Raw genomic sequence first — 16823 nt, forward strand, 5'->3', positions numbered from 1 at the left:
ATCAAGAGCAATCAGCTCAGATTCCATGATGCTCCTGGCAATTATTGTTTGCTTACATGATTTCCAGGATACAGCAGCACCACCAAAAAGAAATACATATCCAGATGTAGACTTTACACTGTTGGAATCCGTGACCCAGTTGGCGTCACTATACCCTTCTATAGCATCAGGGTAACCAGTGTAAGTCAAGCAATAGTCAATTGTGCCTTTTAGATATTTGAATACTCTTTCTAAGGCAGACCAATGATCTTTGCTAGGGTTGCTAGTATACCGACTCAGTCTCCCTACAGCATAAGCTATATCAGGTCTGGTTCGGTTGGATATGTAAAGAAGAGATCCAATCATCTGAGAATATTTTAGTTGGGAGACAGGTTCACCTTCATTCTTCTTCAAAGGTATAGAAGAATCATAAGGTGTGGAAACAGGTTTAGAGTTATGAAAGTTGAATTTGATTAGCATTTTATCAATGCTATGGGAAAGACTCAAAGATATTCCTCTAGTGTCTCTAGAGATTTTCATTCCAAGTATCATGTCTGCAAGACCTAAGTCTTTCATATCAAAATTTTTGGAAAGATAATCCTTAACCTTTGAAATTAATTCAAGTGTTGTTCCAAAGATAAGGATATCATCAACATAGAGACAGAGAATGACATAGTCATTGTTTATCACTTTAGAATAGACACATTTATCGTATTCATTCACAGTGAAGCCATATTGTGCAATGACGTTGTCAAATTTCTGGTGCCATTGTTTAGGAGCTTGTTTAAGACCATACAAAGATTTAACAAGCTTACAGACTTTGTTTTCCTGACCCTTGGCAATGAGGCCTTCAGGTTGGTGCATATAGATTTCTTCATCTAAATCACCATTCAGGAAAGCAGTCTTGACATCCATCTGATGTATGATAAGCTTATGGATAGCAGCAAAGGCTAGTAATACTCGGATAGTTGATATTCGGGCTACAGGAGAATATGTATCAAAATAATCAATGCCCTTTTGTTGAGTAAAGCCTTTAGCTACTAATCTAGCTTTAAATTTATCTATGGAACCATCAGCTCTGAGTTTCTTCTTGAATATCCACTTACAACCAATAGGTTTACAACCTGGAGGTAAGTCGGTGAGTATCCAAGTATGGTTTTCCATGATAGATTTAATTTCATTATCAATGGCTTCTTTCCAGAAAGGAGATTCAGGTGAATCCATTGCTTCTTGGAATGAGCTTGGATCACCTTCAACAAGAAAGGTAAGAAAGTCTTCTCCAAAATCCTTTTCGATTCTACCTCTTTTGCTTCTTCGAGGTTCAATATCAAGAGGTTGAGAAGAACTGGAAGATGGAAGATCAGAAGGAATGGATGATCTGGGATTTTCTGAGATTTTAGATTTGAAAGGAAAGATGTTTTCAAAGTAGACTGCATCTCTTGCTTCAATGATGGTATTGTTGGATATGTCACTAATTTCAGATTTGATGACTAGAAATCTGTTAACATTGCTATCTAGTGCATATCCAATAAAAGCAGCATCTACAGTCTTAGAACCAATTTTTCTCTTCTTAGGTTCGGGAATAGCTACTTTAGCCAAGCAACCCCAAACCCGGAAGAAATTCAGATTAGGAGATCTCCCCTTCCAATATTCACGGAGTTGTATCGGAATTTTTCTGGGAAATCCTATTGAGAATGAAGCAAGCAGAAAGAAGAGCTTCACCCCAGAGATTTTCAGGTGCTCCTGAACTGAGTAACATACAGTTCACCATGTCCATTAGGGTTCTATTCTTTCGTTCAGCTACCCCGTTAGACTGTGGTGTATAGGGAGCAGTAACCTCATGAATAATACCGTGTTCTTGGCAATATTCAGTCATATGATTTGAGGTATACTCCCCCCCACGATCAGATCTTAGAATCTTGATCTTCCTGTCAAGTTGGTTCTCAGATTCAGCTTTGAACACCTTAAACCTATCTAAGACTTCATCTTTAGTTTTGAGAAGATAGGTGTAACAATATCTGGAGTGATCGTCTATAAAAGTCACAAAATATCTCCTACCCCCTCGGGTGAGAACTCGGTTAGAGTCACACACATCACTATGAATTAATTCGAGGGGTTCAGAGTTTCTAGTTATAGACTTGAAGGGTTTTTTAGTGTGTTTCCCTTGAACACAGATTTCACATTTAGATGAGGGATCATGAGAAGATTTAGGAATGAGGTTTAATTTACTCATTCTCTGCAAGGTATGGAAATTAACATGTCCAAGTCGTCCATGCCAAACATCACAAGACTCAACAATTTGAATAACAGAAGACTCAGAAATTTCATTAGAACTGGAATTGATTACATTGAGTTTGAAAAGGCCATTACAGATAAAACCTTTTCCTATGAAAACATTACTCTTTGTAATCACAAATTTATTGGATTCTTTTACAATCCTATAACCAGCTCTAAGAAGAAGAGATTCACTAATCAGATTGCGACGGAGAGAAGGAACATGATAAACGCCTTGCAGATGAAGAACTTTCCCAGAAGTCATGGTGAGCTCTATACGTCCACTTCCTATTATTGAATTAGTGGAGTCATCTGCTAAGCTTATGCTTCCTCCACGTGATTCCTGATAATTTGAAAACCAAGAGCGGTCATTACAGACGTGGATATTTGCTCCGGAATCCAAATACCAATCAGTGGAAGAAGTTAGAGAATTTACAAGATGAGATGAAGAGGCTAACCTGAAGGAGGTTGGATTCATTTCAATCATATTAACTTTGTTGGATCCATTTCCTTTAGGGGCAGGTTTGGCCGGTTCCTTCTTCCGAAAGAAACAGTTGTGAGCCATGTGGTTGGTTCTACCACAGACAAAGCAGAACTTCTCATCAGACTTATGGCTGGAAGAATTGGGATTTGGTTTGAAGGAGGATTTGTTGAAAGATTTGTTGAAAGATTGTTGATTTTTCTTGAATTTCTTCCCTTTGGGTTTGAAATTCTTAGATTTAGGCTTATCCTCTACCAAGTTTACTTTAGCTTTTGTTTCATTCTTGGTATTGGAATTTTGCCTATGCTGGTCTTCAATACGAATAGCCTTGAGGGCTTCAGTTAAGGTTAGATCTCCTTGCTTGTGTCGGAGATCTCCAGCAAATCTAGACCAGGAGGGAGGAAGTTTATCAATCAAACAGGAAACTTTATAATCGTCAGTAAAAGTGTTTCCTTTTGATTGGAGATGACGGAGGAAATCTAGGAATTCATGAATTTGTTCATTAATGGGCTTGTCATCAACCATTGTGAACTTATTGAAAGAGGAAGAGGTGAAGCGCAGAATTCCGGCATCATCATAGCCATATTCTGCTTCAAGAGCATTCCATAGTTCTTTTGCACTTTTGAACTCATAATATATGTCATAAAGGTTGTCTGCAAGTGCACTAAGAATCCTATGACAACAATGATAGTTGATTTCTTCTGGTTTCATAGAGCTAGAAAAGGAGCTAGCACCAGAACCAGAAGTGGAAGGAGCAGGTTGAGCAGGATCAGGAGTCAAAGGTTGAGAACCACTAGTAGATGACTCAGAAGTGTCAATAGCAGATAAAAGACCTAAGGTAGTAAGCCAGTATTTCATCTGATTAGCCCACCGTTTATAGTTAACACCGGTGAACTTCTCAGGTTTGACACTTTTTGAATGATCAGGAATTGCCATAAGTCCAATTTAAGTTTACTAGTCTAGGTAGATGTAATCTGATATAAAAAAGGATTTTGTCAATATTACTAGACCAGAAACTTAATTAAACCTGCTCTTAACCAAAAACTCTAAAAGTGAAAATGTATGGTAGAACCGCAAAGCCCACAAAACCCAAAACACTATTCAAAGCCCAATAAGGAGAGAACCATTATATAGCCTTTACTATTCATCTCATTTTCCGATGTGGGACTATTCACAAAGGCAAAATTGCCTTTTCATGAATAAGTTTCCAACAACTTTAACAGGACCTGTGCATTTTCCCACATCATTGAGAGTGATTTTCCATTACAAATGAAGAGAAAACGAGGAAAAGGAATTCTTTCGATGGACACTTTGTATAAAAATCGTGAAAGGAACTCTGAAACACAATTGGAATTAACTTACTTACTTCATTATTCAACAGGTCAGGCCTTTAAATAGCCTAAGACCTTAACAAACAAGATCACCCTTTAACAAACAAGATCACACACAGCTACGTGCTTAACTAAAACAAGAAGAAATCAAAAGCTAAACAGAATCCTAGAGATTAGATCATATCGAAACACCTCCTAAAGTCTAGGATATTATTAACTGAAAGTAGAAACCAACTCAAATCCTAACAAACCCTCCCTTAAACTAAAATGCAAGAAGCAATTTTAGCTTACTTCAGTAACATCACAAACTCCTAACATGCTTCTGAGCCTTTGAAAAGTATCCAGTTTCAAAGCCTTTGTCATGATGTCTGCCAACTGGTTAGTACTTCCACAATGAACAAGAGCAATTGAACCTTCATTAGCAAGATCTCTAAGAAAATGGTATCTCACATCGATATGTTTGCTTCGACCATGAAGCACAGGATTCTTCGAGAGTTTGATAGTGGAACTGTTGTCACAGTTGATGTAAATGCAGGCCTCTTCTTGTCCAAGCTCTTTCAAGATCTTCTTCAACCATAAACCTTGACACGCACACATAGTTGCTGCGACAATTTCAGCTTCAGTTGTTGATAAAGTCACAATTGGTTGTTTCTTTGAGCTCCATGAGATAGCTCCAGAACTTAATAAGAAAACATAACCACTTGTGCTTTTCCTATCTTCCACATCCCCAGCATAATCGCTATCTGTAAAGGCCTTGAATTTATTATCTCCACTCCTCTTATAGTATATGCCATAGCTCATGGTCCCTTTCAAGTATCTAAGGACCCTCTTTGCTGCCTGCAAGTGAAGTTCAGTAGGTCTTGACATAAACCTGCTTATCAAACTGGTCACAAACATGAGGTCTGGCCTAGTTGCTGTTAGATACATCAAACTGCCAACAAGTTGTTTGAAATAAGTCTCATCAATCATAATTCCCCCTTTGTCTTTGCTACTTTTGAAACCTGGCACCATGGGACTCTTAACTTCATTGCTCTCCATCATTGCAAATCTTCTTAAAACCTCCTGTGCATATCTCTTTTGACAAATGAAGATACCTCCTTCCTTTTGCAAGACTTCTATACCAAGAAAATAGCTCATGCTTCCCAGATTACTCATATCAAATTCTCTCATCATAGAAACTTTAAACTCAAGCATCATATCATCATCATTACTTGTGTAAATCAAACCATCTACATACAAACTTACGATGATAAGTTTACCTCCATTTCCATGCTTTGTGAACAAAGTTTGTTCACTCTCACACCTTGAGAATCCTTCTTTGACAAAATAAGACTCTATACGACTGAACCAAGCTCTAGGAGCTTGTTTCAAACCGTATAAAGCCTTGTGTAGTTGATACACCATGTGTTCCTTGTCTTCCTTCTCATATCCTCTTGGCTGATCAACGAAAACTTTCTCAATTAACTCTCCATGCAAGAAAGCAGACTTGACATCGAGTTGGTAGATTCTCCAATCTTTCTGAGCTGCTAATGCCACTATAGTTCTCACAGTGTCAAGTCTTGCTACAGGTGCAAATACTTCTTTATAATCGATCCCCTCCTTTTGTGAGTAACCCTTGGCCACGAGTCGTGCCTTGTGCTTGATCACAGCTCCTTGCTCATCATGTTTGGTCTTGTAGACCCACTTTACTCCGATCCTCTTAGCTCCTTCTGGTAAGTCTGTAAGAGTCCAAGTATGGTTTTTCTCAATAGCCTGAATCTCTGCCTCCATAGCTTGGCGCCACTTCTCTTCTTTCACTGCATCTTCAAAGTAAATAGGATCATCAACAGAAACGTCTTGCACCATGTGAGCTTCATCCTCCTCACTCAGTCTTTCACCTGTAAAATAGTCACCCATCCACCTAGGAGGTCTTCTCTCCCTCCCTTCAACTGTACTTCTAACTGCACTAGGGTCTTGTGTTTCCCTATTCCCACCTTCTTCTCTTTCACCTACAGCCCCATCACCACCCTCTTCATCCATGTTCCCACCTTCTTCTCTTTCACCTACAGCCCCATCACCACCCTCTACATCATCCACTCCTTCTACTCTATTTCCAGACCCTTCAAAAACTTCATCATCACCACTCCACCTTAACTCTGCTGAAATTTGTTCTTTATACATATCACCCCAGCTCCACATCTTATCTTCTTCAAACACTACATCTTTACTAACTACTACTCTTTTCTTATCAGGATCGAACAACTTATACCCCTTGGATTCCTCACTCACACCCAAAAAAGATACACTGAAAGCTTCTATTATCTAGCTTACCTCTGGTTTCTTTCGGTATATGCACATGAGCAAGGCATCCCCAAATTCTGAAATGATCCACATAAGGTTTTATTCCGCTCCAGGCCTCTTGTGGTGTGACATCCTTGACTGCTAAGGTAGGGCACCGATTTAGGACGTAGAAAGTCCATAATACAGCTTCAGGCCAAAAAGTTGTTGGAACTTTCTTGGCGGACAACATCGATCGAACCATGTTCATCACAGTTCGATTTCTTCTCTCCGCTACGCCATTTTGTTGTGGCGTGTATGCTGTAGTGAGCTGCCTCTTAATTCCCTGCTCTTTACAAAAGTTGTTAAACTCATGAGAGGTAAATTCACCTCCCCTATCTGTTCGTAGGCACTTGATGAACACTTCAGCTTCTTTCTCAACCATTTGCTTGAAATTCTTAAAGTGGTACAATGCATCTGACTTTTCACATAAGAGGTATGCCCATGCCTTACGACTAAAATCATCAATAAAGCACAAAACATACCTCTTGCCGCTGTTGGATGTGGGAGATATTGGTCCACAAATGTCTGTGTGCACCAGCTCCAGGACTTGACTTGCTCTCCAATTGCTTTGTTTTGGCATGGCCCTTCTATGTTGCTTCCCATTCAGACAATCTGTACATGTGGTCGTCGAGCTTGCAAATTGTGGTAGACCACGAACCATCTTCTTAAACTGCAAGGTTCTTAGACCTTTGTGACTCAAGTGCCCATATCTCTGGTGCCATAAATAGGCTAAATCAGGAGAGCTTGTGTGCATACATTCTTCAGGTTGAGCATTTGAACCTTGAGTTTCTGTTACCAAGATAAACATACGATTCACACTCATTCTGCTTTGAGCAATCAGGCCCCTGTATGGATGATAAATACTGCAAATATTCTTTTCAATCAAAAATTTCAAGCCTTTCTCTTGTAACTGACCAATACTCAACAAATTATTTCTTAAATTAGGAACAAAATATACTTCTCCAATAGTATAAGTAATACCATTAAAAATAAGCTTGACAACACCCTTTCCACCAACACTCAACCTAGAGTTATTCCCAAGCTTTACTGAATGTTTAAAACTCTCATCCAGACTTGAAAACATACCTTTGTCATTGCACATGTGATTTGAGCAACCAGAGTCTAAGAACCAAGCATCATGTTGTGTAGCTTTGTGCAATTCCACATACGACATCAACAACAAATCATCTTCTTCATCCAACTCAGCGTAGTTTGCCTCCTTGTTCCATTTCGGACACTCCCACTGAAAATGGCCAAGATTGTGGCACTTGAAGCATTCCACCGTTGCCTTGCCCCTTCCTCGACCCCTACCTTCCATCATTGCCTTGTCCCTTCCTCAACCCCTACCTCTGATAGCATATTTTCCTCTTACAAATGTTCGATCTTCTACTTTTAATGCCTGATCAACATCTTCTCTGCTCACCCTTTTGAATTTCTGCTCGTGTACTACCAACGAGCTCTGCAGTTCATCAATGGACATAGTCGAAGTATCCTTTGCTTCTTCAATTGAAACTACAATAGGGATAAACCTTTCTACCAAGGTTCTCAAGATCTTCTCCACGATCTTTTCATCTGTCATATCTTCACCATTGCTTCTCATCTTGTTGGAGACAACCATCACTCTGGCAAAGTACTCCGTGATGGTTTCTTCATTCCTCATCTCCAGTACCTCGAACTCTCTTCTGAGTGTCTGGAGGTGAGACTTCTTCACCTTGTCATTCCCACCAAACTTTTGTTTTATAGAATCCCAAACAGTTTTGGCGGAACGACGATCTAAAATCTGCTCGAAGACAATCCTGTCGATGGCTTGAAAGAGGTAATGCTTGACCTGATGATCTTTGGTCCTAGCATCATCAAGTTGTGCCTGCTGCGCATCTGTCAACAGGGTCCCCGCTCTTGGCTCCTCGAAGCCTTTCTCCACCAAGCTCCACAAGCCTTTTGCTCGGAGCAAATTCTCCATGAGTTCACTCCAGTGATCATAATGACCACTGAAATGAGGAATCTTAGTCAATCCCTTCTCTTCACTCATCTCTCTGTGTTTCTCTCTAAGCTGCTGCTTATCTCACTTTTTTCTCAGGCCCAGTGGGGGCTCTGATACCAGATTGAAAGGAACTCTGAAACACAACTGGAATTAACTTACTTACTTCATTATTCAACAGGTCAGGCCTTTAAATAGCCTAAGACCTTAACAAACAAGATCACCCTTTAACAAACAAGATCACACACAGCTACGTGCTTAACTAAAACAAGAAGAAATCAAAAGCTAAACAGAATCCTAGAGATTAGATCATATCGAAACACCTCCTAAAGTCTAGGATATTATTAACTGAAAGTAGAAACCAACTCAAATCCTAACAAATCGTTCAAGTGAAGAATATCTTAACATAAAGTTTTTCTAAATGTGTACAATAATAATATATTATTTTGACATGGATGCAATAATAATAAGGGTTATTTGCACATACATCTCTTAAATTTGTGTATTATAAAAATACCCTATAAATCTTAGTATTTGCAAAACTACCCCTAAAACTTTGGAAAAATTTTCGTCAAAGTAATTAATTATTATTGTGACGAGCTAATTTGTAATTGCAAGATGAAAATTATCAAATAAATTTTTTATCACAAAGTTGACGATTTGTTGATTTTAGAGGTGTTTATTTCCTAAAGTTGATGGTTTGAGGGGTATTGTATGCAAATACCGAAGATTTGAGGGGCATAGATGCAAATACCCACGATGTAACGAGGATATATGCAAATAACCCTAAAAATAATTTATCAGTAGAGCTTTTAACATGTATTATCGGTAACATTACTGACCAATGTATAAATAAATCCATCAAATTTAAACTCCTCCAAAGAATTATTTTTCCCAAAACAAGCGGGACCCGAATCCGTCAGCAGACCCAGCCCGTCCGAACTTGACCGAACCCTTTATCCCAACCAAAACCCTCGAACATCTCACTCCCCGAAGCCAACCCCTCTCCACCGCCGCACGCAAAAAAGAAAAACCCTCGCTCTCTCTCCCTCTCTCAACCTTCGTCGTCGGCGATATCCGAGCTTCCCGATGAGCGGCAGCGCCTTCAACGCGTTCAAAACCCTAGCTCCGATCGAGTGGAGCCCTCGCCTCTACATCACCCTCGTCCGCGGCCTCCCCGGGACTCGGGACTCTCGAGGCGATGCGCCTCAGACGATGCCATCGCACCGTCGCCCATCGCAACACCCCGTCTCTCCTCGGAATGCTCAATCAAGTGAGTAAAGCTGATCTATTGTTTTCCCCCCTCTTCTTGAAATCCCTAAAATTTCGCCTTTTATGTTGGGGTGATTAGGTTAAGAGATTGGTTGTGGTGGAGACGGAGGCGATGTACGATGCACGGAAGCAGAAGGGGGAGGAGAATAGGGCACCGAGGCCTCCTCTTGTGGTTAGCCATTCTCCTCCTCCTGCAAATGGTTCGACTCAGTAGGAAAAAGGTTGTCTTTTTGCCGACTCATCATCTGGCACCTTTAATTTCTGATTTATTTTTGAATATATGCTTGCATCCATTGATGCTGCCGCACAGGTAAAATCAAGGTTTTACATGTAATATCTGCATGTCGCCTCGCTCTATGATCATATTCATGCATGTCGCCTCGCTCTATGATCATATTCATGCATGTCGCCTCGCTCTATGATCATATCCATTCGTCTTGGATTTTATAGTTTGATGTGAACAATCATGACTATGAGAACCAATGTTTCAAAAAGCGGTCTGGGCTCCTGCCTAGGCCTAAACGGTACACAGGTCGCCCGTGTAGGTCTTGAGAGCACCTAGGGAAGCACGGTTGCTTACACAGACTGCATCACATTAAAAAGGGGCATATTGCTTGCTTAGGCATAATAATGGCGGAACAGAATGGGTTCATCATATGTAAACATCGAGGATAGGATTTTGAATTTTCAAAAAGAATCTATCCCCCTCTTGATGCTAAAAAACGGTAAAGGATATTTAAAGACCATATCGGTTGCGGCAAGCCCTGTAAAAGGATATATCGGGTAAAGACCATATCGGTTGCGGCAAGCCCTGTAAAAGGATATATCGGGGGATATATCGGGCCATGTCGGGGATATTCGGCAAGCCCTGTAAAAGGATATATCGGGGGATATATCGGGCCATGTCGGGGATATTTAAAACAATGTCGATTAAGCACTCGCCTAGGCGCCTAGTTGAGGTGCTTGGTCTGGAACCTAGAAACGCCTAGCGCTCTCTAAAATGTTGATGACAACACACGTAGAGCACTGCCAATGCACTATATAGATGAGCAGGGATAGATGAGCCTCCAAGGTTTCATTTCTATTCTTTTACCTTAATAATCCATGATTAGTCAGATCAAGAGCTTCCCAATGCACATCTAATTGGGAACTGCGTGACTTCTTCATTTTAGCCATTGGATATACTTACTTTCCATTTATATAAATTTGGTTGCCAATGCAATCAAATAGAAGTTGTACTTCAACCCATCTCCCAATCCGGTAATTTGCTAGCTTTGTTACTTTATTAAGGGCATGGTTTTAAATGTCGGCTGACATGTCGGACATGTCGGATCAGAGGCTAGAGCGACACAAATATGGTCATTTCAAGTCGGATATCGTTTTCGAGGTCCATGTCGAACATGTCAGGGGATATTGCGGACATATTGGCCGATTTTGAGCCTTGACAAATCAGAAATTAGCTGATTTTTTAATTATTTTTTTGAGTTGATAAGTATATGGGCCTGGGTTTAGTACTCAAAAGCCAAACCCGATTAATTTTTTTTAGCCTTTTGTTCCCATAATAACCCGATAGCATATAATACAGATTAGGGTAAAGAAAAAAATATTGCTCTCTTTCCCATCGCGATCTCTCGTTCGTCTTCGTTTCTACAAATTGAAATTGAGTATTCATAAAAACGTGATGTAAATAATAAGTTTGAACCATAGCTTGAAATCAATTCAAAGTCTTAACACTTTATGTCAATTTTATGCAAGGCACTTCACTTTATGTTAATTTAATGCAAGGCACTTCACTTCACGTCAATTTTATGCAAGGCACTTTGAACATTCTAGTTTGACAATGTGTATTTTATTTATTTGTTGGCATAATATTCTAATGTTTCCCTTCAAGAAATGGAAAACAACTCGTGCCTTGATGATGACTACTCAACTCAAGTAGGATAAGGTATACAAGACAAGTGCATTCCATCTTGGTGACCAAAATTGAGTAGAAATCCATCCGATATGGCAATCCGATATTTAGTATATGTTCCCCAACATATCCCTGATTTTCGCAATTCGACATGAATTTTAGTTGTTCGACGAACCCGACATCCGACATTTAAAACCTTGATTAAGGGCACATGAAAATAACTAATCTTCTTTTTCAAGTTTCTTCTACTTTAACTGACCTTATTATCTAATTAAGTTAACAAAAGATCAATGGTCAAAACTGTTTTCGGTGATGTTCTAACTGCTTGTTAAGACTTAAGCCCTTTTTACTTAAATGGCTGAACTGTTTATTATTGTGACCAGGTCATTTGTAACAGTTACGTGATTTGGGAGTTATCTTAATTTTAAGATACATGGCCATGTTTGTTTAACCTTTTAGGATAAAAGAGATGTAATAAATCCAAGCTGTATTCATGCCAAACAACAAGTGTTTCTTATGGAGTATTAAAGGCAATTTTTTTTTAGTCACTGGGACTTATTCTCTTCAGTTACTCTAGAGACAGTGCTGTAGCAGAAGCAGGAGATTCATCAATGCCTTATGCAACTATCTTCACTACTAGTTAGTATCTTTTGCTTGTTTTGCACTAGACAGTTGTAAAAAAATGAAGTGCAATAAATATTTTGTGTCTCATAGTTATTTCGGTTTTTGCTTCAAAGCTAAACAAAAGGAAGTGGTATAAAATTTCCATTCTTGGTTTGATGATCTAGGACCCAACAGGTCGATAAGCTACTTTCATGTCCTGTTGATTTGGATCGATACATTAAGTGGTTTATCAGATGAGTGGTCCCTATTTTTTATCTATGCTTTATTATTTTTGGTCCTTTTGTTATTATTAGATCACAAGAGTCTCCTAACTGCTTCTTCCTTACCTACACAATCTTTTCTTATAATTCCATTACACTTCAGCAGGCCTTTCTTTTTGAGAGAAAATGCTAGAGTCCTATATTTGCCCCAATACATGCTATGTAAAAATGGTAAAGAATCAGTACATCTACAGTGCACCATTAGATTTTGTAAAGACATTCCTCAAACTTGCTAGGATTATTGATACATTTATAATCAAGGGAGTAAGGAGAATTAGAGGTTGTCTAAGAGAACTTGGGTGAAGACAATTAAGAAGGATACGATAGAGCTCAACTTATTTGAGGAATAGTCATTAACGAAGTGAGTAGATTTTTTTTTTTTTTTTTTGATTTAGCTGATCCAAAATTTTGTGATAAAGGTGTTGATGTTAATTCCTGTTGTTTGCTGAAGCTGTTTCAGAAGGATTTGGTCAAACTCTGATGTTGTTATGCAAGCTCAATCCAGTTCATAGAGGGATTTAACAAGTTTTCCTAGTGACCAGGAAGTTTTTTAAATATCTTCTTTGATTAACCACCGATCTGTAATTTGCTCTTTCCTTTAGTTATCACTGGACATACCAGATTGTCTATACTCTTTCAACAGCCAGTATTGCCTTAGTATCCTTCACATTTTATGTCAGCTGGACCTGTTTGATGCAAATGATAGAATGTTTTAACAGTCTGCATCTTTTGTGAACATCCTTCTTTGTCAAGATATCTGCTGAAGTAACGGGGGTCATATGTAAAGAGTCATGTACCAGGATTATCATGATGATATACCTCCTAATTGTTGTACATTATTCGTTAGTTAACACTCGAGTGTTAATACTATTATAAGAATGAAAAATTGTTAGACATGTAGTCGGAGTAATTTGTCAAGTTTTGTTGGTAGTTTCTTTTACTGGTTTATTTCATTCAGAATTCACTTCCTAAAAGGCTAAACCAATTCATAAGCGCACCTCCTCATTTTGGACCTTTCTTGATCTCGGGGAACATCGAGGTTTACTTCGTGGTTGAATGATCTTAAAATGCACGACCAGGAAAGGTTCGCTAACCGAGGCCATTGTTCTTCTGATCTTAAGGGGTTTATTGCACGACTTGATCTAGCCCATATTCATAAGTACCTCAGCTAAGTTTTATGCCCAACATTTAGGGAGATGATGAGCTGATTTAGGTTGACATGTAAATTCTTTTAGAGCTTTCTAATCTCTGTGTTTTGCGCTTTAGCACAGTGATATATTTTGATGTGAATAGTGAAGATAGTTGTTAGATTATGTGACGAGTACTTGCAAGATGCTATATTGATTTGTGCATAGTTTAGAACTTAGAAGTATGAAAGCTTGTCTAGAGGCCATGCACACTATGAAGTATATATCTTTTTAGAATTCTTTGCCTTCTATATTTGATAAGCTGTCTCACTGTATAAGAATTCAAATAAACAAATACAGACATGGAAAGGAAGCGGAGGGCTTTATACTGTAACTTTGTTAAGATGCTGAGAAACTCTTGGGAAGTTGAGATGGATTAATGGCTATAGGCCTGAATGCAACTAAGAGACACAGTTGTAACAAGTTAGAGAGATGTATCTTCAACATCAGAAAATGAGGGAGAACCGTTTGAGATGGTTTTAGCACACGTATGTGCAGCAAAGACTTATGATGGGTGTGCCTGTCATGGGGGTGGTATTGTTTGGTTTAAAGCGGCTTCTATGATTTGCTACAGGTTAAAGTGACACCTGGGTTAAAGATATGACACTTTCTAAATCATTAGAGATATGGACCGTAATAGATTTGATAGAAAAGGATTCAAGCATCTTACCCCACAAGGTGTAGAGTTTTTTGTCGTCTTTGTTGTATACTTAGTTCATGTAAGGTTGTACTCCGTTTCTTGTATTATTTAGCTAACATGCTTATAACTTTGGTTTTGTAGCAAACAAAGTATTTTTCAACTGGGGAATTGCATTTAAGCTTCCACTTCCCTGAATTCTTTTGAATAATATTTAACTACTAACAAGATCTCTTATCGGGCAGGTTAGGCCTGAGTAATACAGTGACTCTGCACCTATCATCAATCTCACTTCTTGAACATACACTCACTAAAAGTTGCAGTACCTCAAATAGAAAATATGTCCATAACAATGTCATTTATAGTTCTCTTTCTCTTACCAACACCATTAACAATTAATAAGCGTTCATCTCATAACTGTTTTATCGAATAGATTCTACTAGTTAGTCATTCTATAAAAAAATATAGATTTGTTGCGTATTTTTCTTTAAAAAAGATCATCTAATTACTTAAATATGCTTTGGGAACTACAGTATAGGATCTGTTAGATAAGTGTATGATATCATTGTGTATCTTCCCCTAATCATATAGTCCCTTCAGCATTTGTGGATGAAAGTTATTTTATTGCTTGTATGCAGTGGCTCCCCCTTGATGCAATGGGGGCCATTAACACATTTTCTACTTCCTTTCATCTATGCTGGAAGTATCATACCAGACTTGGCCCCCCTTCGATTGATCTCACTTTTCAATCTACTATCGCAAACTTTTCATCATTTTGTTTCTTTTTTTTTTCCTTCCCAGATTGATGCCCAAATCTAAGATTATTATGTATCATTTATTCTTTCTTCTTGCAATTATCGTTTAACTCATCACCCCCCCGTGCAGGCTACCTGAAGACGTAAATGCATACAGGAATTCGTTGCAGTTTCATGCTTGTGGTTTCTATGGTCAAATGGAAGATCCTTTTCTTTTCATGTGTGTAACGCTATATATCTTTATGTAGGAAATCTTTGATGCCTAGTCTGTAGCTGACCTTTTATTTTGGTAGTGATCTGCAAATCTGCTTCAACTGAGACGAGCATGTGTAATGTTATTCCAATTTATGTCATCTGTTGAAGGTTTTTATGCCCCGGTCCCTGCGAATAAAGCTCTGTGCGCTATGAATGTATTTCATTTTCTCCTGGGCTTTCGACCGACCATGTTTTTTTTTTTTTTTTGTCTTGAGTCATTTTTTTCTTCCAATAAATTTCCTTTTTCTTTTTCCTCTGTTATAAAAGTGTTTCGAAACGTATCATCATTCAGATTTTCCTTCAAGATGTGATGGGACGTGAAGAAAGAAGCTGAAATTAATATATGTTTTTACAGTGCAACTGATCTTGCTACCAACCTTTTGTGGATTAAACATCAACTTAAACTCATTCAAATAATTTATGAGGCGATGAGATATTTAGATTTGAGATTTTAACACTGCGGGCAGAGATTATTATATCCAAATTTCGATGTCAAAATGATGTCAGCATGACAAAAAAAATTGTTTTCACAACCTATGAGAAATCCCTAGAGACCTCTACTTCCTTTGTCGGAGCTGTTTGCTTCAGCAGTGCCGGGGAGTCCCACCAACGGTTAAAAATTGTTCCCACAAATTGTTTGGCTGTTTTCACACATTAATGCTTAGCTTCGGGCGGTTTTGCCCCTCAAGTTTCTTACATAATGTAGAAAAAGGGTGTGTTTGGTTCAATTTTTATAAATTATAGGAAATGTTTTCCATTCAAAATATGATTTTCTTGTATTTCTTAAAAAAAATTATAGGAAAAGTTTTGAGAAATAAAAAAGTATCAATTTTCTTGTTTATTTACTTTATTTTTTTGTTCAAAACAAGAAAATGACACATAACTTTATAGAAAATAACAAGATTTCCTATAATTTATAGGAATTGAACAAAACATCCCCTAAAATTTATAGAAAAGTGTCAACTTTATAGAAAAATGTCAATGTAGTGTCAGATTTCTAGATGATTTTCCCCTATTTTGAGAGGAAATTGATTTCTGTAAATTTTAGTATTTTTTTGTACTTTACAGAAAACATTTCTGTAATTTTTTTTGAACCAAACACAGTTTACGGAAATCTATAGAAAATTTTTAATTATAGAATTGTCATTTTCAGACATTTTGAGAAAACTTTTCTATAAAATTATGCAACCAAACACCTAGTGACTATGTGGATCCTAACCGGATAAGCGTATGCATAGTTCCAACTTTAAATGTGGGAACATCAATTACACAATTTCATTTTTTTTTAAACATCAGATAGAACTTCAATTAAAAAAAAAACTAATTTCAATTATTACTTTCTTAAATGCACCATATAACTCTTTGCAGCAGACACAAATGCAATGCATACACATCTTGGATTAAAGAACACCAGCCACAATAAACCCGCCAGCATCGAATATTTTCCCTCACGTGCATCTCCAGCATAAACACCAAATACGCATGCACTTATTCGGTAGCTATCAAATCTAATATACATGCTAATCATATGCTTAAGATGTGATGTACAACTAATGACG

General features: G+C 38.1%; 2 protein-coding genes across 2 annotated transcripts; one reads left to right on the forward strand and one right to left on the reverse strand.

The window, feature by feature from the left end:
* LOC109842539 lies at positions 7721–8413 on the reverse strand. The gene has a single exon (XM_020411405.1). The coding sequence runs from the start codon at positions 8411–8413 to the stop codon at positions 7721–7723; it is 693 nt and encodes a 230-aa protein (XP_020266994.1).
* On the forward strand, positions 9322–15427 carry LOC109841078. The gene is given in 4 exon segments (XM_020409942.1): positions 9322–9549; positions 9551–9635; positions 9714–9855; positions 15140–15427. Coding segments are annotated over 3 exon segments (318 nt in total). The 5' UTR covers positions 9322–9451; the 3' UTR covers positions 9849–9855; positions 15140–15427.

The sequence above is a fragment of the Asparagus officinalis genome, chromosome 5, assembly GCF_001876935.1.
Source record: "Asparagus officinalis chromosome 5, Aspof.V1, whole genome shotgun sequence".
Lineage (NCBI taxonomy): Eukaryota > Viridiplantae > Streptophyta > Magnoliopsida > Asparagales > Asparagaceae > Asparagus > Asparagus officinalis.